Genomic DNA, 24,512 nt, shown 5'->3' on the forward strand with positions numbered 1-24,512 from the left:
ACACACAGAAAAAAGAAGAACACCCAGAGTTGATGTCAAGCAATCACCTAAAAATGGTTTTGTTTAGAACAATTTGTGTATTTATGTAATTTCCTTGTACCATGTTCACCGTAGATATCACACACAAAAATCAGACAAATTGATAAAAAAATACTTCTAGCGGTTCATTTCAGCATTTTTCTTTATATTAACTAGACATTAAGGTCCAGAGACCTTGGGGAATTTTGGAATGTTACCTGTGCCAGCCTATTACCAAAATATGCAGATGCTATGGTTTTCTCAAGTTATCAAATGAAAACAGCAGAAACAAATGTATGCCACCATTATTGTGAAATGTCATGCTCCCTTCCAGCTTTTTCTGAATTTAGCCGCAAGATTTATCTCAGCCAATGAAATGTGGTCCCCTAGGTAACTGCCTATGTACATTTTTCTTTATGAACCTCTGACAGATTTACTTAAAGATTAAGTATGATAAATTAGTAACTTATGACAACCTGCAATCTACCATCATGCAGCTGCCTCAGTAATGGCTTGAGGTGCGCAGACATGTGCACGCTATGAAAATGTGTCCACCAAGCACCTGATCCAAGCGACAGAAAACCAGAAGTAGAACTGACGGGTTCTGAGGATGACCATGACGACTGGCTTCATGGTATGCTGGGTACCTATGGCAGATTCAGAACCTGGCTAACCTGCAGCTGCCATACTGCCAGAAAATCTTTGTTGACTTAAAAACAATTGACACAATCTTCAAAGATTATCAATGTGGATGCCCATGACTACTTGTGTGAACAGGAGAAAACTTTTCAGTTTTGATGTGTCATGCTTGGTATTATGTTCAAGACACATCATGCATAAGAAATATGAAACTGAGTTGTTTATTAAAATGTTTTCTTCAAAAGAACTTATATTCAACCCTGCAAACACAAATTGATTAAACGCTGATTAGTGGATCATTTCTTTGCCTTGAAACAGTCAAAATAAAAGACGTTTGAGAAATTGTGAAAACACACTCACTAGCCCAGCAACCACTTGTGGCATTTCTGTGTGGGAGAGACTGGAGTGCTGTGCATACCTGACTTAGCATGTTACCTCAAGCTAATCACGGGGTTATTTGACACATACCTGCCCAGTAGAAAACCAACTCACACAGCTCTTCATCCTAAACTGCTCTCCAGGTGCCCGAACGCGAGTAAAGTCGAGCCAAGCGGCTTTTCGTCTCATTTTGGTTGTGTTTTTCTTGCTCCATGCTGCCTCCACCATCATGGCCACTCAGGATAGCGTCTTCCTGACGCCAATCAACACGCAAAGTCACCTGCGCTCTGGGCGCACTGGGATTGGCTGAGGTAACCACGCCTACTCTCCGCCCAGAAACATCCAAAATATCAACGGACTAGTGATGGGAAGTTAGGCTCTTTTCTGAGAGTCGGCTCTTTTGGCTCACTAAACGGCTCCTCATAATTGCCTCATCGTTTGCAATGCCTCAGTTGTTCTGCTACATTCTACCTCATCTTGCTGCTTTGTTTGCAGGTGTCACTCCTGTCACACCACACTCTCCACCTTAGCAGCACTGTCTGCAGACTCACTCACAAGGTGAGGTGATTACATGTGATTGGCTGTCAAACAAAACAAAGTTCTGCCGTGAACTTTTTTTTTTTTCTCGGAAAATCCTGCAACTCTACCTTTAAAAAGAATTTGTTCTGGTTACAAGAGTTGATAACATGAAATAATATTTGACAATTTTTTTTACTAAATTAACTCTGATTAAGTCTGATGTCCCCACCATCAGCTCAGATGTGATGCTCATTTAAATGAGCTACAACCAGATCTGAAATTACCGAAAACAACTGAGGAGAGCATGCTCTGCACATGTTTTATTTCTATGTTTTGCTTTTTATTTTCTAATTCTGGGATCTCAATCCAATGCAGCTCTAATTTTATACTGTATTAATAAAGAATTATTAGCACTTACACATATAGATGTGTCTATTCTTGTAGTAAGTGTGTTTGTGGTCCCAGTCATTCCCCTGTGAATGATCTCACAGTAAAACCATTTATAGTTCCTAATATTTAGTTGCATTGCTCCATGTTTGGCTTCTTACAGCACTTGGAGATTTTAAAACCCACGCTTATTGTTATTATGAGCCCCTCATATACACAAAGAAGTGTGCATGAACCCACACACTCACGTATGAATAATCATTCTTACCTTTAAACCTGCTCATATAAAACCTTCTGGGAATCATTCACATTACTCAGAGCTGTGAACGAGGTGTACCGTGTTGTGAAACAGGATGTGACTGGTCGAGAAGTTGAGAAAGAGATTCTTATTGGATTTAAACAGGTTCATTCATTTACTCTGAGGTGTTTACTGTGTAACCCAATGGGCTGCCATGGTGACAACATGCTCTAACAAGTGAACATGGCTGGGATCCAAACACAGGGGGGGTGCATTACTAGGAAACAGCGAAACACAGTGAAATAAGACATGCACTTGTTTTTTATCTCCTCATGCCAAAAGACAACAAAGCATGTGAATGTGTGTTTACACACTATAACAAGACAACAAACACTTTCATACATTCAAATATTTGCCTTTAGTGTCTAAGTTTAGCTGAAGGAGCGTTTCCTTCAGGGGGGCAGATGGTGGGATACAAGGTAATCTCACTGGCTTCTCTAATTAAACCTAATTAATTGGTGCTTGACAGTTTGTTCGGAGCGCCTAAGGCTGTTCAGCCATACTGCTGAAAACAGGATTTAGGGAGCTATTATTAAAGCTTTATGGATTCAGTCAAATCCAGTTCAAGTCCACGTTCTTATCTCACATGTCAGGAAAATAGCAGCCATGACGGGGGCTTAAAATAGAGCACAGATTCACAACAAGGCTCAGTGAAATTATAAATTGCTGGTTTCAGGCTTTGTTTTGACTGATTCTGGAAATCGTATTACTCATTATATAATTGACAATATAAAGAAACTTTGTTCTCCTGAACTCCTGCCTATTTATTTTTATTAATTTGAGAACTACTGAAATACTTTGCCAAGTGTAAGTGCTGAAACATAACTAATGTTAATCCACTGAGTATATCTTTTGTTTCTACTTTCATTTTCCCTGAGATTTTGAGAGTAATATGAATTTTATATCATTATATAATAGTATAATAAAAAAATATTTTTTAAAGACAATATTACTAAAATGCTGATGATCTTCCCTAATTTGTTTACTCCTTTGTTACCTTTTGCTAACTTTAGTTTAAGCTCCTGTGTTTAACTTTTGGTTTGTTGCATATTTGGCGCCCCCTGTGAACAAACCTATGCATCATACCTCTTCACTGATTTTGTCCTGTGCTTTTACACCTTGAGCTTCCTGCTGAAAAAATTACCAAACAGTCTTTTAACCGTTAAATGTAGCACTTGTTAAGGGTTGTTGCTGTGGAAAAAGTAAACAGACACCTGTCCTGGGACAGCAGTATATCAGAGCTGGAAAAATTAGTAGTATTATATTGATATGGATATCAATATATATGATTTTGTTCTCAATTACTTTTGTACCTCATAAAAGGTAATTATCATCATTTTTGGGTGTTTCCATACAGCAAAAGTAAATCTAACAGGAGCTTTATATGGAGGGAGTTCTACCTTTTGAACTCTACTTTTTAATCAAGTTGAATTATAGTCTTTCAAAATATTTTAGTACTCTTTGTTTTAAGATTAAGTTTGGGCTTTTTTCTGGCCTGAAATGATTAAGACAGTGGGGGAGTGCAAAACTTGGAAGACAGAGTGGGATGATATGGAGCATTAAGCTTTGGGTGGGACATGAAGCTGGGCTGCTTGCTTAGAGGACAGGAGCCTCTGTACATGGGTTGTCCATTACCAGGAATGATTATGATACCAACCCAGCTAGTTTTCACAGCCCTCTGTTCATGATGGGTCTGTCATTTGTATCATCTAAACCTGATGTGATGATATCTGTGTGAACACAGCAGCTGTTGCGTCTTTGAGTGGCATTGAATCTTACATGATCCCATATGTTGTGCCCCTACACCTCCTCCTCCTCCTCCTTAACAATCTACAAGGCACTGCAAATGCTCATGTTGTGATAGTAGGGGGTTGTTGGGGTTTTTTTATACTGATATATACGGAAATGTTGCTGGTCCATCTGGGCCCTGTCATGCAGATCAGACTTCAGACCTCCAGGACGACTCATCTCCCCTTACGGCGTCGTCACATGACCTTTCTGCCTCACTGAGCCACTTAATAGGACACTTTGTGTAAACATGAGTGTCTCTGAGGTCTTCCATTATTTGCCCTTGACTTTACCTGAAATAACATAAATACAAATATAAACATAACCAGGACTGATTGAAGCATAATCCATGGTGTTCTTCCTCCACATACTGATACAGAACGAACAGAGCAATGGAAAAAGTGAGAAATGCAAGGTGGGACATGCATCATATGTTGACATTGCTATCCTGTAGCTGTCATCTCACCTTGCTCTTTCACATACTTTCCTCTTCTCTCACTGGCTCCTTTTTTCCTCCTTTCTCTTTTGAATACTCTCAGTCTTGCTATTATTCTTTGTTTGTTTTGTATTTCTGCTGGGCTGACAGACAGCTGTGGTCTCAGGCTCTGTATTGGCATGTATGAGCAAAAATAGAGCCCAAAGCATGCAGAAAGCGATGGATGGTGACATGAAACTTGGATTTCTTTCTTCTTCTTAAGATATTTCTTTTGTTACAGTGGAACATTTCATTATTGAGACCAGCACTGGTGAGAGGCCAAGGTGATTTCTGTCTCTTTTCTTCCTTTAATGAGCCTCCAATGTGGCTTAGTATGTGGCAAACCTTGCTTTCAAAACATCTTAAACCCAGCCCTTTGCCAGATTCAATAATATGACCCTGAAGTGCAATTAAATTTGATTTTCAAAAAATGTAAACCGTAATATTTGACCCATCTTTATCCTCTTAAGAGACTTTAAAGTTGGTAACCTTGCAAAGGGAAAAGGGAAAAAGTTTGTCACTTAATTTCTGTGCCTTCTGTTTTTGCTCTCGTGATTTTTCTCTATTTCCTGTGGACAGCACTTAAACCGGTCAAACTGCCAGTCACACCACATCCAGAGCACACTCAGAAACAGGAACGTTAGCCTCACATTACAGGTAATTTCTGCTTGAGGAAAAGGGTCATAATTTAGCCCAACACAATAACCTCTTCCTCCAGTAGTACGACCAGAGACGATTTGCTGAGCCATTAGGCCGCGGTAATGAAATAAACACCCGTGTGAAAAATGATTTCTATCACTCCTGTCCCCATAGAGTCTGATCTGTGTACAACAACAAACACATTTAGGCAGCTTGACATCCAATTAAACTCAAGTCTGATCACGCCGTCACTCTGTCAGGAGTCTAGACATTTTGTCATTTCAACCCCTGTATGACACTGCCTGTCTGTCAAGCATGCACATCAACAATTAAACATGGATACAGCGGCTGATTTAATGATGCCAGAGCCATTTAGCTCTGCTGGTAAAGGTTGAACTGTAAGAAATCTCTGGAGATTGTTTCTGACACACAGATGAGTCATCACCGTTCTTTCAGTTAACTTTTAATCTTCACCTTAAATAGCTCCACTTACCTCAGATTGTATGTTTTGTTAACTTATATAAACTGGTTTCTTCTGGCTTTGTAGTACATTAACCAAACGTTGACATCTAAAGGGTAATCTTTTGACAGTGGTGTGGCACTTTATAAAGAGATGATTTTTTTTGTTGTTTTATACACATAAAACTATCGCTTGCTGCAAATTCTTAACCCAAAGAAATATTCTTATAGCTTATACTAAGTGTAACATTAGTATTTATGCTGTATAGCTAAATATTTACCTTATAAAATTTAATTTAACTTCTGCCATCTCCAGTACCTGTATCAGCTGTTTGCCTGACTTAAAATTTCCATGTGGACTTGTAGCTTTCTACATATTTATGTATGAGTTTTTTTCCGCATTTCAATTGTAGAAACACTTCACACTTTCTGTTCAATAAGACAGTCAAAGCAAAAGTCTGTATGTCTGTCTCAAAAGGTGGCCAATAAATATACATTTGACAAAAAGGTTGTGTTCAGGAGTTTCCCTGCAGTGTTTTATCTATTGTGTTTTTATCTATTTTGAATTGTGACATTGTGCCAACATCTCTTTTAAAGTAGATGTTTGTCCTTTGTTTTTTAAAATTGAAACATTTTACATATGAGAAGCTGTATGATATTTAAAATGTTTGTAGGTTAATTTATTTTGATTTATGATGACAGAGAAGGTATATGTGCATAACATGGTGCGCCAGTGTAGCCATAAGTCAAAATGTTTGGACACAGCCCTGCTTCTTTTGAACGATGAGTAACAAGAAATTGATAGCTGAATATTATTTGTGTGAAGTGGCCAGGTGAAAGGCACAGTCTCTATATCCAAGATTTGTCATTTTGAGAAAAATCTAAAAAAAAATGTTGTAAAGTGAGTTTGAATTGCAGTTGACAATAAATAAAGTCTGTGTAGGTTATATGTTAAAACCCTTATCATTTCTTCCTGTTGATATACACCTTTTGTCCTCTGGGGTCACCTGTGTTTACTGATGGTGTAAACATACAGTAAAACTTTTTTTTCTCTAATCAACTCTGTGTTACGCCTTTAATGAGATCTATGAGATGAAATGCTGCTTTCATGTCTTCTGTCTTTCTAAGTATAACAACTGGAAGTACCTGATAAGTTTGTGCAATATATGTAACTGCAATGACAATGACAAATGAAGATCTATCTATCTACCAATCTATCTATCTAATCTTACTTCAGTTCAGTTCCATTTGGGGTCAATGTTTAAAAAGGAATACGCTGATTTTTGATAGCAAGGGTTGCATTTGGGGTCAAACTGACCTCAAGACAACACAGGGCTAAGCCTTCAAATATCAGTCATGCTACTCAAATACCATCAAACATCAACTTGACAAAAAAAAAAACTTTTTTTTAAAGTTGAAAATAATCATTCTGTGTCTTGAAAAGTTGTGAAAAGTGTATTTGGCAGAGATATCTTCATATCCTATTTCTTTCCTCTTGACTTTTTAGACTGTCTCTAAAGGAAAAAAAATCTGTTCCTTGATTTCCTGCCGTTAAATTTGATGTTTGGAAGGACGTTCAAGGACGGTTGTTAAATAGTGTTGGTCCCTTCCAACACTAACTTTATACTTCTCCATAAACTATACCAAGAGAGCAGATATCCCGCAGTTGTGGTCTTAAACTCAGCCTTTCTGCTCGTACCTGAGCAGTTTGAGAGGCGCATCTGTCCTCCCTTTTTCTGACGTCAGAGCAGCCAGTAGTTTGTCCTCGCGCTGCACGAGCCCCGGACTGCTGGAGATATCTACGAGGAGGAGGAGCTGTCAAAGTTTCCCAGACGAAGAAAAACTCCTTTCACTGAACTATACAGAAAAACACACAGATTTTTCATTTTTCTGAAAGCGGAATATCTCGTGTTGTTGGCATGGAATGACACCTTCTCACGCGGAGCTCCAAAACCACGATGGCAACCCGTTTAGTGAAGTGGATCATTCTCACCTCTGTGCTGTGTCTGAGCTGCTGTGCCTTGACGGAAAAGAAAGGTATGTTAAGCAAGGAGACATTTACAACATGTAGCCTGTGTGGCTCAGTCTGAGCACCGAGCAGGCTTTCGCTTTCTCATTTATACTCGTCCTACATTTACATAAATCTCATCAAAATCACAGACCGCTGAAAAAGCCGCAGAGGAACTTGATCCGGTGTGAGAGAAAAGTTTCCCTCTGCCTCTGTGTTCAGTATGTGACCCAGTAAAGAGTACAGGAAGGCACCACTAGAGTTCAGTGTCCAGTTTTAATGTTGGATTGTCATTGATAACAGAACGCTCGCATTGGGTCAGGGAAAGTTGTGATCGATCTGACCTAAAGGGGAACTGCGCAATGAGAGTGAGATGTGCGTAAATTGGCACCACGTTGATGATGATGACACAAGGAGGGGAGGAAAATGTGCAACTCACTTTTTATTCACCGTATTGTCGTGTAGTGTTTATATTTCCTCCTTTATTTGTAGTTTTAAAACTTTTTTGCTGGAAAGTTTGCTTCATTGTTTCGAGTAGCCTTCTTTACAGTAAGGGGCGGAAACTGCAGAGTAAGTCATGATATGATACCTGATATATTACCCATAACAACAACAATAATATAATTCAGTAGGTTGATAACTGCAATAACTCTGCCACATAAAGACACTCAGATAATATTTCATCACAATATCAGATTAAGTCTTATCTGATCTGATTAAGAATTGTAGGAATATGTCTCTCGCCACATGAGGCCCATGAGCCATGAAGTACACATTGAGTGAAATCAGAAAATTAATTTAATAGTTTAAGAATAAAATATCAATATTTGGCACCAGCAGTTAGTGAAGTGTGTTGCAGCAGCTGGGATGACAATATGTTTTGTCCCACCCCTACCTGCCACAGTGTTTGCCCTCTTTGTAGGCAAAAATAGAAATGAAAGGAGGGCAGTTCTGTCACCTTGAATCACAGCTACTTTTTTGTGCATCTTAGGCACCTTTTTAACAAAGTTGTAGTGGGGAAAAAAAGCATTTACTCAGAACACATTTTGTTTGAAAAGGAAATATTTATCAACCTTGGGTGTAAACTTTTCATGAATAGTCTGTTAAGCGAGCTTTGTAGTGAGAAAGATGAAAGAGCAGGTGTGAAAGTAGCAGGAGCAGGTTTCTTGGTCGCTCTACTCTGCATGTTTTAGTGTTTCCTTATGGCCCTGAGGTAGAGGCCACAGAAATGAAATGTTTTAATCACATGATAGTGTTTTGACGGTAAACCCACATGCCTTTCTTTGAGTATTATGTCTTTTCTTTAAATTTCAGGCTTTAAATGAACCCATAACTCAAGGCCAAGGCTGATTTTGACATAGATTTGACAGAAAAGTAAGCACAGGAAAGATCCCGTTTCCTCATGGTTAACTTTTATATAAGAGTGCTTCACGTGAAGTGTGAGTGACTCAGCGCTCATTAAGGCCAGATGTCGGGGAGAGAAAGTGACCAGAAGTATCACTTTGCTCCCTAATGACTTTAACTTCCTATTTTCATGAATCATCAGAGTCCATCTCGTTGCTCTGCTGTTCCTCCACATGAGCTGACACGCACAGTGAACATGTGTGTGAGCTGCATCTTTTCTGTCCTGTCTGTTCCAGTAAACGAAAACCAAAGCTGTTTTTGTAGGCAAGTATAAAAAAAATCAAAAGTGTTTGTGATTCAAGAAAGACAGAGTCCCTAAATATTTCTGGGCTTCTAAACAAACCAGACAGCTCACATTTCACGCTGCACAAAGCCTCCACAGTAAATAAGGATTATAAAATTGCATTAAGACCAGAAAAGATTAGGAAGAAGCAGCTGAAACGATAGCTATGCAGTGCAATTTGTTTGAAGTGCTGTACATTTTTTTTGCAAACTGATTCAACTTCTATTTCAGAGGAAAAAGCCAGGGCGCCATATGGTGTGAGAGTTTCATTTGTTGTTGATGTTGTTTTTGTTGTTGGCCAGAGGCTATGACAGATGTTGCAGCGTTGCACACTGTGATTTTTAGCACACCATGTCCAATAAGAATGAAACAGGATTCACACAAAATACTAATTGCATTCTTATAGCATCGCATCTTCAAAATAAAACGACAAAATAACAACTGAGTTTCGTATATAAGTTGTTTTATTTCTTCATAAATGGGAAAGTTTTTGTTTTTGATTAGATGAAGATTAGCTGGAGGGTGTTACAGTGTGTTCCAGGGACTTTTGCCATCCAGTTTGCTGTTGGTTTATCCATTAACTCAGAATAAATCTCTTTAACTACACTTTGACTTTTTTTCAGTACTCTAACTTTTATTAAGCATGGGTGCTTTCAACAATAAGTAAAAACAAACCTGCATTAATTTGAACTTTAAACCCCTCAAACATCCCTCAACACAAAGTGATAGCTCCACATTCAGACCTTGCTTTTATTATTATCTGTGTCTTAGAGCTGTCTGTAACTTGAAATATCTTAAACCAGCCTTTGTCTGCAACAATGGAGCCTGCTTTTCTGGTTTGTTTCCAATATTCAGGGTCATATGGATCATTATGTAGCACAACGCCACATTGGTGAATGAGGATGTCTAAAGTGAACCACTGTGATGGACAACGTTATTGTTGTTTGGGAGGTGGGGGGGTTGCAGCTCGTGTGTTTTTTTAGCTGCATTGTTGTAATCAGAGTTATTCAGGAGAAACAGCATGACAGGATGTCTTAAACCCTGCGTCAAAACAACCCAAAGGGTAAAAACTAGATGACTATTGTTAGGGCGAATTTAAAGGCTAGACATACAGCTACTCATTTCATATGAGTAGCCATCAGCTGTGGATAGTAGCCATCAGCTGTGGATAGTAGCCTAATTCGTTAACCTCACTTCTCTTACTTGTAGAAACGTGGACCTTGTTGTTTTAAGTAAAATTTGAAAATCAGACAGATTTTATTTGACGTTAAAGTGGTGGCATCTTCCTATCTTGCATAATGATTGGTTTAGTATTACTGATACCAGCTGACTGAACCAAGTCACCAAAGTACGCATCTGACATATCAAAACAAACAGAAAGTAGTCTTGATCTAAGCTCAGCGGCGATGCATTTCTGAGATAATCCACAGCTTTCGAAAGGGTTTAATAAGACTTAAGGAGGAGTATAATTTGCTCAGCCGACAAAGGAACGTGTAATCCTTTGATTTATTTTGAATTCGCAGGCCAGGAGACATGTTTTGCGGTGAATGACGACGTTTCGATCTGTATTAGTGGAGTTGGTTAGACCTGAAAGTGTTTGTGTTGCTAGGCAGGTGAGAACATCGAGTCACCAAGAAGAGGGAAAAGAAAAGACACGAAGACCAGTGCTACAAAATGTATTTACATTGCCTGGTGTGAGGTTTTAGTGCTATCTTTGGACACTTCATTCTCAATCAACACAATAATCCATCTTATTTTCATTTAGCATGAACTCTTTGTCACCAATGATAAATCGATAAGCTGAAAAAAAACACACATCATGAATCCCCAGCTAATCAAGTAAACCACTGCTGAGCTGTTAGTGGACTGTAATGTGCACACACATTAAACACACTCTCATTCATCACTTTTAATTGAGTTTACTTGGCCCCTCCCACAAACCCTGATTGTCCAATCATAGCTTGGAAACGGTAGCGAAGCACAGCAGGCCTGTCAAGCCTTGGATTTCTCCACATGTTGAAACAGTGAGCATGAGGCTGTGGTAAGAGGGATTTAAAGAGTTTGGTGGGTGGTGTCTTTTCTGTGTTTGCCTTTACAGAAAAATAAACACAGGCAGAAGTTGAATAATTGGATGTTTCTTTGCACGGTCAGAAAGCAAAAGAGCACATCGCATCAGTTTGGTCACAGGTCGCAAAACTGCATCCATTGTGTGTTTTCCAAGCTGTGTGGTAGCTAGTCCTGAATTCCACTTTTTTATTTGAGCCTAGTTTAATGTTAGAAACTATGTCCTCTTCTTTAATGGATAGGGAAAGAAACCACAGCCATCATTACCAGAAACTGCTTTACGCCTGCCAAAATGGGGCTTAGTGTGTATTCAAAAAGCTTTTCACTGTGCTGTTATGAGTGAAACTGTTTGACAGTACTAACAAGTCTACTGTGTTGTCAGCAGCAAACTTTTGTTTTTCCAAAAAACTTAAAATATGTGGAATTGCTCATTTTACTTTGACTCTTCAATCCAAAAACAAGAAGTTGTTGGAAACTATTCAAATTGTTGTGAATAATACTTGAATTTAAACATCTTCTCTTTTCAGTAAAACACATTTTTTATTTTTATTAAGAGCTATGATAATCGAAAAGCCAATGGGGGGCGCTGTAATGATCTGGTGGTTAAGTTGCATGCCACACAAGGCCAATAGCCCTTTTCAAAGCTGCCAACCCAGGTCTTAGTCCAACTTCCAGCCCCTCTTCTGCATCTCAATCCCCTGTTTCCCACTCCATCCACTTTCCTCTCCTCTCTAAATGAAGACATAATACAACTAAATGATAATAAAAGGCAGTGTGTGTCTGGTACCTCTGTAAACTGTGTATTCAGGGATGTCAGAAAACTCGACAGTGATGATGCACCGATCTATCAGCTGAACTTTGGTGTCAGCTAATATTTGTCGTCTACACAGACATCAGTGCATGGCAAATAACGCACCATTTTTCCATGTCTGTAGCCAGTGCTTATCAGTGGTTTTGCTTCACTTTTATACTGGCAAGTTAGCAAAGGTAAGCTGACAAATCAGCTGGTTAATCAGGATGGTTTTGGGCCAGTGTCTGTGTTCACATGGCCCAGGCAAAAAATATGATATTGGCTTTATCAGCTGACCTGCTCTCTAGTTACTTGCATAAAAAATATCAGTCAACCACTACAAGCTAGCATGTTCAATTGTTGTTTGAGAAAATTTTTTATTTGGCCAAAGAAGTCCCCTGCCGGGAAAACTGACGTGTGGTCAAATGTAAACTATGTATTACTGAGTACCACATCAAAGGATCAGCACCATGCAGCTTGTCAAGCGTTTCCCAGTAACATTTGAAAAGTAGGGACTCCCAGAAAAGATTTTAATGGATTAAATCTTTTAACTCACTGTGGCATAAAGAACAATAAAGATATTTAAAAAAAATATTTTAAAGTTGGCAGGAAGTTTGTTTTAACATTCAAACTTGGACTGAGTTTCACAGTTGTTGCATCCCTACCTGACAGGTCTGGAAGAAACATTGCTGACAGTGGAAGGGATGCTTTGGACATTTGAGTTAGTCTTATTTGCAGATATGTGAAATACATTTTCTTACCCTGCACGTACTAAATGAAATCCTTCTTTGAAAATAAACAGATCCTCTCCCACATAGTCTTTGAGCCCTCTAGCTCCAGCCTTGTTATGGAGAATCCATTAAGTCTTTTTGGAAATGAGTTTGAGATTTGATAACAGCCCTGGCAGCGAGCGGCTTTTCCCAGAGGACGCCCACCTGTCAGTCGGCTACTCCTGACAGCCAAGAGTGTGTGATGCTTTCTGTGGGAGTCAGACAGAACCTGCTGAATAATAGAAAAGAACCTCGTCCCCACGCGCTGGCATGCTCACTTTATTAACTGTCATCATGTGTGGAGAGGTTGTAAATAATGCCCACAGCTTCTCCCAGTACTTAACCACGAGCAATAACTGAGGTGATTTATTTCCCATGATGAAATGCTGAATGGTTTTTGAATCATTTGGACTGGAGTTGCACTGTAGAGATGAAGATCACATTTTTTTTATTACATGTATAAATATTTCCAAGCTCCTACCTTTGGAGTGCAGCTGTTCCAAGCTGCTGTAGTACAGTGATGAGGTGAATCTGTTTGAGAGACCCTTTAACTGGGCTATGAGTTAACCTGTGAGATCAGACTGTAATCTCAGGAGCATGTTGACAGCTAAATCCCTAATCCCTTATTCAGGATTCCTCGGCTTTCTTTTTGCACGGACTAGCCGGTTTATATCCTTATGCTTTTCCTGAGTTAATAGGTTATTCTGGTTCTTGACAGAATAAGATTAAAAGATAATATATACAGGAGAAGTCCAGCTCCATTCCTGGATTTAAATCTGCTTGCACACCTGCAAAAGTTAAGCTGAATCATGACTAAATTGTGCTCCTGCAGTGCATTTCAGCATCCTGAGTAAGTGCATTTCCCTCTGCCTCGTATGAGGATCTAACAAGCCAGCTCCCGTCTACAGTCTCCAATTTTTTCCAAAAAACACTGTCTTTTCTCGTCATTAAAACCCCCTCTTTTGGATCAGATGGTGAACTGTAGTGAAATATAGGTTATGATCATGTGAAATACTAGAATCTAGTCCAAAGTGTTCCTTGTCGTACTGCTTCTGCTGTGTCGAGCTGCTTCTCTGACGACCTTCCCAGACTTCCATCTGCTGCAGCCATTGTCGAAAATTTAGCCTGTTGGATAGGGCCGTGGGAGCTGGAGGATATTTCCTCGCCTTCCTCCTCCCCAGCTTTGATAAACTGCACCATGTCTGAGTGGTAGAGCTTTTAAGAGAGCTTCTGGCGAGGTGTAGGATTCTGGTTTCACTCTGGGACAATAGTGCCTCTGTCAAAGGCAGGTTATCCGGCAGCGCTGATTCTGTGGTGTGCTGCAGACGCACCCGAGGCAAGAAGTCATGTCATGGAGAGGGACGACAGGAGTGAAGATGCGTTTTGTTGTCTGTCGTACTGTATAAGACAAATATGAACACAGTAAATCTATTGTGCTGAAAATCAAGCAGCGCTGCAGCCATTAATTACACGTCTGGTTCCACTGCTGTTCAGACTAAACAAACCACAAACTATAAAGGTTTGTGCATTGCTTTTATGTCTGGGATAAATATTTAATATGTTTAGAAATGCTGCCTGCTTCAGCTCAGATTTTAATCATTGAAAGCTCCTCTTTGGGCCTTTCATTCAAAGCAAACCACTGTTTGTTTGATTGTAACTGCAGCTACTGAAATCCATTGTGTAGTTTGTATACATACTCTGAAGACCCAGCATGGAATAAGTGAGTAAATGTGGTTACTCATTGAACTGATTTGCGTCCTTTGTTTGGGCATGGTAGCAAAGTGATCCGCTGCCTTTATGACCTTTCCACAATTCCCTGGCTGTGCACGGAGTCTCCAGTGGAAAGAGACTCAGGAATTCAGGATGGAAAAAAAAGGCCTTCCCCTATCTTCCCATCTCATCAGGTGCAGTGTCGTGTTAAAAGGGAAAGAGGCCTCAGCTCTAAATGAGTTACTCAGACTGTCCTTGTTTACTGATTTCCAACTGAGGTAGTGTTAAAGAAAGGTTACACGTTTGTTTGATTTTACTGTTTTAAGAGTCGCATTTTAATCCCCTTTGAAGAACAAATTACTTGACCCAGATAATCCTCTTTTGGGGGATTTAATGAATCTGCAACCAATTCAGTATTTTAAATAAACACAAGGTAGCTGAGGTCTTAGAAAAGGATAAGCACTCAGGGAAGACACCCATTTCATTACACTATGACATGAATATTTATGCTCTTCTGATAAGTTACCCAGCCTTCCACATGGCCCTAAGTGTCCTCTACAATGCAGGCATGAATACAGATGGGCAGTGAAAGCCAATGCATCTCTAGGGTTATCATGTGAACTCCTCCTTCTCACGCAGTGAGGCTCAATACTTTGCTCTGACAACCTGGATTCCCTTCCACCATACACACATGCAAAAAGAGAAACAGCTACTGAAAATCAGAGAAAGAAGTCTGTAGAGAGGAGTAAGAATGAAGACAAAGGAGGCAAAGCCAGGGAAGGACGCCTGCTCAGGCTAGGACCCACCCCTGCAGAGTTAGGCTGTATGCTCTACCTCATCCCTACTCCCTCAATTGAAGAAGAGTGAAAACTGTATGTAGAGTGATATTAGAAAGAGAACAGGAAAGGCAGAGACAGGGCAAAAAACCCTACCAGGCTTGGGTTCACTTTAGTTGGCTTAGGCTGCATGCCCTACCTCCCCTCCCCTGATCCCTTAAAATTGATAAGCGAGAAGGATCATAAAAGTAGGCTAATAGAGAGAAGAGTATGTGGACTGAAGCCAGATAGCCAAATTAGGAAAGCTCTATGGGCTAGCCCCCATATCTAACTGGGTTAGGCTGTATACCCTACCTCTCCTTACCCTCTCAATTTAATGAGGGATAAGAAAAGGGAAGAGAGAGAAAGAAAAGTATATGGATAGATTTCAGAATAAAGACAGAAAAAGACAATCTACGTGGAGTAAGTTCTTTGGGTAGGACGAACAGCTCACTTAGGCTGCATGCCATACCTTCACTGACCCCCCTCAATTGAATGTAGGAAGACAAAGGAAAAGAGAGGGAGAACAGAGAGATAAATATGTGAATAGATTTCCAAGAGAAGACAGAGTACACAGAGACAAACTGAGACGACTGTTTGGGGTCCAGCCGGCTTTGGCTGCATACCCTACCTCACAATTCCCCTTCACTTAAATAAAGGAAGAGAGGCAAGAGAGAAAACAGAGTATATGGAAAAACTTCAGAAAGAAGACAGGGAAAATATTCAGGGTTAAGAGGTCGTTTGGGTTCTAACTGTATGCCCTACCTTTTCCTTTCTTCCCAATTTTACAGAAAATAAGAGGGAAGAAAAAGGAAAGGAACAGAAAACAATATATACAGTCCCATTTTTGGCCTGATTTGCTTACTGTGTCGGTTATTTATTTTTGAAGTTATCAATCTATTGTATTTAAGAGGAAAAGGCCTATGAGTTTAAAACACCACTTGTATTATGATTCATTTAATACGTTTTAATTTACAACTGAATAAAAGATTAACAGGTCTCATTGATTGGTGCAAAATCTATAACACAGGACTTAATTTCATTTAAGGGCTCCTGCTGTTCTCAACATATGTGTTAAATTATTTTTAAGGGAAGTTCTCACACAACAGATCAACTTAAAAAATCTGTGAGAACAAGCCCATAATTTAGTTATTGTCAAAAATAAAAAGTAATTTGCGTTAGTTGGCTCGTGTTGCCATCCCTTTACATTATGTTGCTTGTAGAAGCCAAAGTATTTCTGACCAATTAATCTGAATGAATTTCCTGTTTTTTATGTGTTTGAAAAAGCAGTTTATGATGTTTCCTGTCAAGCTGGAGCTGCTGAAACCATAACTCAGTTAGCAAAGTGAAGGCTGTGATGGAAAGAAGGCACAAACATGTTTCCAAACCAGAGGCTTTCACTTTGAATGAAAACCATCACTCATGCCAGCTCTGGAGGCTTTTGCTGTTCACTTTGGCTCAGATGGAAAGGCATCGTCTCAGGCCTTGTTTTTCTCACAGATTTATAAGTCAATGTATTCGTATTCAGTCCTCAGCTCTATGGATCTTCGTGTCAAAATGCAAATGTAAGAAATGTCAATGAGATGGACGGGGTGATGCATAGATTAAAGGAAGGATTCTGGCAGGGGGAGAAAAACAGGAAAGTTAAGGATACACAAACAAACATCAGAAAGATGGGGTGAGATCTTTGACTTTGGTATTCGTGCCCTCACGTAATCACTATTAAAGAGCCTTCTTGCTGTTCTTTGCTGCTCCACTTCTGCATCTAAATAGGAGATGAGAGACTTTTAGCACTATCCTAAAGAACAAGTTTAGGTGTGGCCTTTTCTCCAGTGACCTAAGGGTAACGGGACTCTGAGGAGGTTCCAGACTGACAGTGCTCGCCCGGACGAGGAATCCCCTACAGGGAGGGAACAATAGCTTTGTAAACAAATCCTCATTTCAGAATATTCCAGAAGGAAGCTTTGGTTGAAGGGTGGTGGCTGGTCTATGAAACTTCCCTATGAAGATTTAGCCCCTTCCTGTGTGGTCCATTGGCTTAATAAACCAATATAGTGCATTTTAAATTGTTGCTATCAGTTTTTGGTTTAGACTTGTGGCATATTTTGGTTGATTTAACATTTTGTCAGTGAATTCCTGTATTTGTCAAAAGAAATTGGATTAGGAAATGTGGAATGATGAATAAGGGATCAGTTTGGTAGTTAAAATGAGGGCTTTCTGCCTGAAATCAAGATACTAAAGCTATTTCCCTGCTTTATTTGAAGAACTGATGTATTATCTTTCAGTTTGGGTTGGCTTTGGTTGAGCTTTTTGCTAAGACATGTCACTGAATCAAGTTACTCTGTTTGATTTGACTTTACTGGAACTCTCATCACTGAAGAAAGGGTGTGCAGCCTGTGGGTCTCGAGCCTCATGTAGCTCTTTGACTCCTTTGCAGTGCCTCCTCGTAGCTTTAAGATAATATTGATGATTACAGACATTTACATGTAATGAAATCACGCGTTAACATTTTCTTCAACTAAATATGCATCATATCGTGAAATAAAGCCTGCCACTGCTCTACTTCCGTCCTACACCATCAACAGCCCACCAACTTTCCATGCACCTGTGGCTTACCCGAAGGTTTACACCACTAGTAAGATAACTAAATCTACAAAAAGACTAATCTGGGAGAAAATAATGTTTTAATTCTGTGTGGATGGATTCATTAAACTGCCATGCCAGCTAAATATGCATGCTTGATATGTGGAAAGACATTAGCAAACAAAAAAAAATGACAGGTCAAGCTATAAATTCAAATATTTCAAAAATTTTCTAAAATTTAGCTATTCCAATTTTTTTTAACTTTTGTGAATTTAAACATTGAAAGTTGTTTTTTTTTTGCAAAAATTTGAAATTTCAAAATTGTTGAATTTTTGAATTTTTTTTTACATTTCAAAACTTTTTGAAAATTTTTCAAATTTTGTAAAATCTTTTTTCACATTTTTAAAATATTTTCCCAATTTTGAGATTTCGGAATTTTAGAGATTTTTTCTGAAATTTCCAAAAATTAGGAAGTTTTGCAAATCTTTTACACATTTTTGGAAATTTCGTTTTTTATTATTAATTTTTTAAACAAATTTATTTAACATCAAAGTTTTCGAAATTTAAAATTCTTGGAAACATTTGTTAATTTATTAAAAGTACAAAACTTTGACATCACATGTACAATCTATAAATTATGAAAAAAAATTAAGACTTTTTGGTAGATTTTTATGTTGGTATAAAATTTTATACACCTTATTGTCTTAAATGGGAAGATAAAGTAGATTATTTTGCTGCTAATTGACTTTAATCCAGGTTAGCTGACACAAAATGGCTCCTTTGAATGTAAGGTGGCAGACCCTTGCTCTAAAGGGTTAATTTATCAGCATTAATATCTATGCCAGTTAATTCATGGAATACGTAATGATTAATGTCTTTCCAAGGAATCCTGATCAGGCTTGTCTTATAGTTGTCATTGCTCATGCCCATGAGAAAGTGTGTTTTCTTTGCCAATGTTATCAAAGCATTACCTGCTCAGCTGCAGGGGTGTGGTACAGAATCAATCATGTGTCGTGTTCTTTGCAAAGAGAAGGCAAACACCTTCAGTGAAGTTAAGACCTCTATCCTGCTGTCAGCAGTGCCTGGATGCCAGCATTGAGAGAAAAATGGCTTGCTAATTTGCTGACTTTAAGATGTATAACAAGTCTATAGGATAATAGAAAACATGCTTCGTTCTCACGAGAAAAGTAAACATCTACAGTCGTGCAGCGTCTCTTGTTAACTGATACCTGTATTGCCAGCGGGGATCTTCCAGTCTAGACCTCCCGTCACATCTTGAATGGGTCTGGGATTGACAAGTTGCAGAGTGCAAAGCTTGAACTCTCGACTTACAGTGTGCCTTTTGTGGTAAGCCTCTCTGAGCTTCTAAACAGGAGTTTCTACTACAGAAAATGTTAATAGGGCTGAAAATTAGCCAACAAGCATAGTGGGTGGGTGGCTAAGATCCAAATAAGAAAATGAGAGAACACGCATGACTGAGAAACCTACACAAAGAAAATGAAAGTCAATGAGATAAGTTAATTCTCATCTGGCCTCTTTGGCTCATGTGTAGACCTAGCTTAATCAGATCCCTGCTTCTCTGCTGGAACCCAAAGTCTTTGGACAAAGGGCTCTTTATTCAGGACTTTGTTGTCGTCTTTGACACAGGCTTATCTGTCTTCCTTGACCTTAACTTGCCTTGTAGACATGACTTTACAACCCTGTGTCAACAGTGAGGAGAAAGGCACTGCTGTTGGCGAAACGTTATGAAGTCTGCTTGGTTTAAAGAATCTGTTGAGTTGTTTTGGAGTTTTACGCTGGATCAGGGTGTCTAATCCTGCACACAAATATTAGTAGAGGAAGAAAAACTTTAGGAATGATATCAGGATTAAGAGTCTGCAGCCGTGCTTGCAACTCTGGAAGGCTGTACTTTGGCATGGCAGTTCTTTTGAGATAAATGTTGATCTCATCAACAATGGCAACATGCTGAATGCCAGGAGTGATGTTTACTGTGTGGCAGGAAGGTATTTGAACAATATTTGATCAAGATTTTTACTTTCCATGAACATTCTGTTTCATCAAGAACTTGGAAATAAAAAGGCACAGTAAGTCATCTCTGGATGTTGACGGTCAAGTAAAATACTGGCAAGCTACTAACTGACGCCACCCCTGTGAGACAATATGAACAGAGCTGCAGGTTGTGTGTATGGTGAAGTGTCTGAGAGGGAGAAAAGAAGATGTCAGCCTTTCATTGGCCATGGTTCCTATGTTTTACAAGCCAGTATCATCTCTCAGGGATTTCATCATCATTGTAAAATGTGTTTCATCCCAGCCATTTATAGCTGAGCTAACAGTGCTGGTTATAATATTGTAGTGGTGGCGATGCTTGGCTAGGGCTGATCTGTGATTTGTTTGACTCCCACTGGAAGCACTAAAATATAATGTGCTCCAAACACAACACCCACCTTTTCTAATTGCCCTGTATGTTTCAACAACACCAATGCTTCGTTGAGCTCAGAATTAATTTCCTGGTGGGACTCTGAGCGGAACATCTTCATTACCACATGTTTTCATAATTGAAGCCAGAGGCCTGTAAAAACAGAGGAATTCTGTTTGCCCTGCTTGCAGCGTTTCTCTTAATAAAATGCAGGACGTGACCACCTTAATGCAAGATCGCACACCAAACCATTGGAGAGGGCCACATTTTGTACATATTCCCATGCACTGCAGCACATTACTGCCCCATGACACTTAAAAGCTGCACTGAAAAACGATCGATATCAACTACTCTACTCTCATTTTCATAACAAACCACTCCAGCTTGATTGCAGCGAGGTGGAGAATAAGTTCCCTGGTAGAAATACCCTGGAGTGCATAGTTGGACTAGTGCCAGGCAGTAAGGATTAGCCCTCTGGGCCTGCAGTGTATCAACAACCTCTTCCTGAGCTGATTAAGGCTGTCTGAGACTTTTTAATATGAATTTACTTGTTTAGTTTTTATCTGAGTATTACTGCACTCGTCAGGCACCAATAAGATTTCAAGGAGATTAAAAATAATCAAAATCTGATTGGGTTTCTAGGTCAAAGGACGCGTAAACAATCTGCTGAACTTCATTTCCTCTAACAGCCAAGCGGGAGGTATTTGAAAAATGCATGCACAGCAGAAAATATTGACCTTTCCATTACTCAGTCTTGGTGGTATGGGTGAGTGAGGCAACATTTTTGATACTTTTATATGTGCCTGTGTCCCATGCTTCCAGGAAGTGAAGTGATCGGAAATGTCCAAGAGTTATCCTTGGTTATAAATGGCTTGCACCTGCTTGTCAATTGAAAAACATCCGAAATGAGATCCAGGATTTGGAGCTGGACACATCATCACATCTGTTGAGCTGTTCGTAACTAATGAAATAATCTCCCCATAGTGTTCTCATGATGAAGCTGCTCAAGAGAGTTTGACAACGTCAGAGAATCGTCATCACTCGATGGAGTTTGTTGCGCAAAAATTTAAAATCCCAAGCCCCAAAATTCATCCCATGAAAATGCAAAAAAAGTTATACAAGTTTTGTATCCTGACTACTCTGATTGTCCGCTCTCAGAGAGCTTGTCTCATACACACTGATACAGAGCCAGGTCCTTATGTTCAGCAGTGTTGCTGATAGTGAGAAAAGGGTCTGGCCTGCCAAGTCTGCTGCCTTTGATGACTGATTCAGAGCAGCCAGGCCTTAGGTTGTGCAAAAGCCCCTGTGTGTCTCTGTAGTGAGGGGGCGGCCTTGAAACAACCACCCGCTCACTCATAATCGTCTTAAACAAGCTAGCGCATTGTTTCTGAGCTTTGTTAACTATGTGTGATGTTCTTTTTTGTCAGGAACAGGATAACGCCCCGCATGTTAACAATGGACGAAATCCGAGCCGTGGGCTTGTGGGAGAGGTGTTTGATGAGAAACGAGCATCATCAGTCGTTGCTGCTCACACTCTTTCTTTGGAGATAGAATTCCAATGAAAATACACTGAAGATTATAACCTAGTGCTCTGGGGGCCTGAGTACTTGGCAGTGGCACCCTGTTGCATTTCAAACATTTTAGTCGAATGTGTCAGCAGGAAGACGGAGCTAAATTCCTCCAAGCTTTCTTGAGCTAATTAAATCGGTCATGCTTTTGGCAAGTACAACGCAACACGTAACAAAATACCCTTTTCACTGTGTCGAGATTGATGAGAGCTCCTCGGCTGTACAAACTAATTCCCCAAGCCCTATTTGTCCGTGACTCCTGGCCTCTGCCAGCGCGCATGAGGAAGAAAGTACTCATCAGTGGATTTAAGGGTCTGCTGATGTGTAAAGCAGAGGTTGAAATGGTGAGTAACGGCTGAGCAATAGAGTAGAGCTTACTAACGCGAACCCCAGGGCTTTTGGAGAATATTCCTTTTATGGGGTCTATCTCAGTGAAGACTCCTGCAGGGCAGAGCTTGCTAGAGACATGACTAAGGCAGTAACAGAGATGTTGGCAGGCCATGCTGTGAAACAGTGGTGAGACCTTCACAGAAATGAGCCTGTCAGCAATAGGGCTAAAAATAAGAAACCCTCATGTCGAAAGGCTGCCTCAAAGAGCATCTATCTGTATTGTTTAGATGAAGTGAGGGGTCAATGAGTGAGCGTTATCTGTCCCCTCTGCAGATGAGCTTCAACCTGGGCTGGCTGCTCCGTGCTGGGAATCTTTAAACCAGCTGGGGATTCCCGAGACACAGCTGCTTTCTCCTCCTGGAATGATGTGTGAAATGTGTGGGTTTCTTCGCTTGTGGTTGTTATTTTTCTTCTTTGCTCACTGCCTCCCTTCTTCCTCCACTCTTCTTTTCCAGGCATGGCTCAGTGATGGTTTGTGGAGGGAGGGGGTTTGAGCATTGAGTATTGAGCTAGCAGCAGTATGCCTGCCGCCCACTCCCTCTCCAGTCTTCCTCTCGTGCTTCCTGTGGGATTGAAGAGGAGTATGGTTTTAACAGGGAAGGAGAAGGAGAAAAAAAGAGGGGTGGTTGGGGGAGTTGTCTTGGCTTGAATGGCTTTCAATAAGAAGAATGTCTGGACGTTATAGAGGAAGTGGGTTGAACATTTCAGGAGGATGGAGGTTGCATTGTTGGAATTCAAATTTGGCAGGGGTGAGCGGAGGCTCTGTGAGTTTTGGGTAACAGGAATGGGCTTGTTTTGTGCCTTCATGAGGGGTAATGGACTTTCCAACAGGGCATGTGGGAGGGGAGTTATCTGACTAATGATATGTATTGCTTGATTATTTGGGCCATCATGTTGGACCCCTTGTTATATTGGCCACAGGTGGAGAGTAATGGCTGTGCAGCTGTGTTTAACTACCCCCAATAAATCAACTCAGTGCCTGGTAATTTATGCCTTTTCTAATGCATCTTCTATCATTTAGGGTTTATTTATCTCCTCTGTCAGGGATGTCGCTGTTGGGTAATGAATGCATCATTGAGTATTGAGATAAATGGGTAGTATAGTGATTAATCACGGCAGTAGCTGGAATAATAACTATCACAAATACAACTAAAGATTTTCATAGAAGTTTGTAGCTACATAACAGATTTTATTTTGATTTTAAGCAATGCAAGCCCTTTAAAGGGTAGTTTGAAGTTTGTCAGAAGGGAAATGTTCCAGACTGCTTTCTTAGGATTAATTTGATATAAAGTGAACAGGTCATCCCTGGCTTCACTTTTACATTTGAAAATATTTAAATTTAGAAAGAAATTTTGACTACAGCCCGATAGATATGGGATTTTTGGAGCCGATGCTGATACCGATACTGGGGGAAAAAAACAGCCAATATCCAATATATCGGCCAATATCTGATATATATGCCGATATTCGATATATCGGCTGATATATATAATAAATTCATTGATTTACACAGGATATATACTGTATATAAACACAAATTATTACAATACCCATATGATTCAAGACAGAGACAGAACACTATTTAATTAAAACAAGGAACTTAATTTATAAAACTGTCAACATAAGAACTGTAGTGTAAATCAATGATAAATAAGAACAAGCTGTAAACACAATAATAAATAAAGAAGTCAAACTGCAAACACCTTTAATAGATAAGTCAAACTTTAAACACTTTTATCTCTTATTTATCTCTGTTTATCTCACAAAAAAGCAACTAACTCGATGTTAAAACGTCATTCTATAGTCTTACATTAGATAATGGTAGATGGAGTGTGCAGCCCAACACACAGACACACAGAAGCAGGACCAACAGAATCTCTGCGGAGCAAAAATTTTTTTAATCGGCTGCATTTTGGCCGATGTTGATTAATCGGTGACAGGCATAATTGACCCGATTAATCGGCCCAACCGATTAATTGGTCGGGCTCTAATTTTGACCAATCAGAATCAAGTATTTAACACAGCCAGGTAATAACACTTTTGTGATACTGTCTAAATATATTTTTATGAATAATTTGCTGTTGCAGGATGTAAACAAGATGACACTTTGA

The 24,512-nt window shown here is 39.6% G+C and overlaps 1 protein-coding gene across 1 annotated transcript in view; it reads left to right on the forward strand.

Annotated features, from left to right (window-relative positions):
- The first annotated feature begins 7,353 nt into the window (after nucleotides 1–7,353).
- Nucleotides 7,354–24,512, forward strand: part of egfra (epidermal growth factor receptor a (erythroblastic leukemia viral (v-erb-b) oncogene homolog, avian)) — a 49,752-nt gene continuing 32,593 nt past the window's right edge. Inside the window, exon 1 of the mRNA XM_074688373.1 lies at nucleotides 7,354–7,637. Coding sequence (XP_074544474.1) covers nucleotides 7,559–7,637 — 79 coding nt within the window. The 5' untranslated portion in view covers nucleotides 7,354–7,558. The remainder of the gene's footprint in view (nucleotides 7,638–24,512) is intronic.

This window comes from Halichoeres trimaculatus, unplaced genomic scaffold (assembly GCF_033239565.1).
Source record: "Halichoeres trimaculatus isolate MK-OKI-2021-1 unplaced genomic scaffold, fHalTri1.1 fHalTri1_scaffold_15, whole genome shotgun sequence".
NCBI classification, from domain to species: Eukaryota; Metazoa; Chordata; class Actinopteri; order Labriformes; family Labridae; genus Halichoeres; species Halichoeres trimaculatus.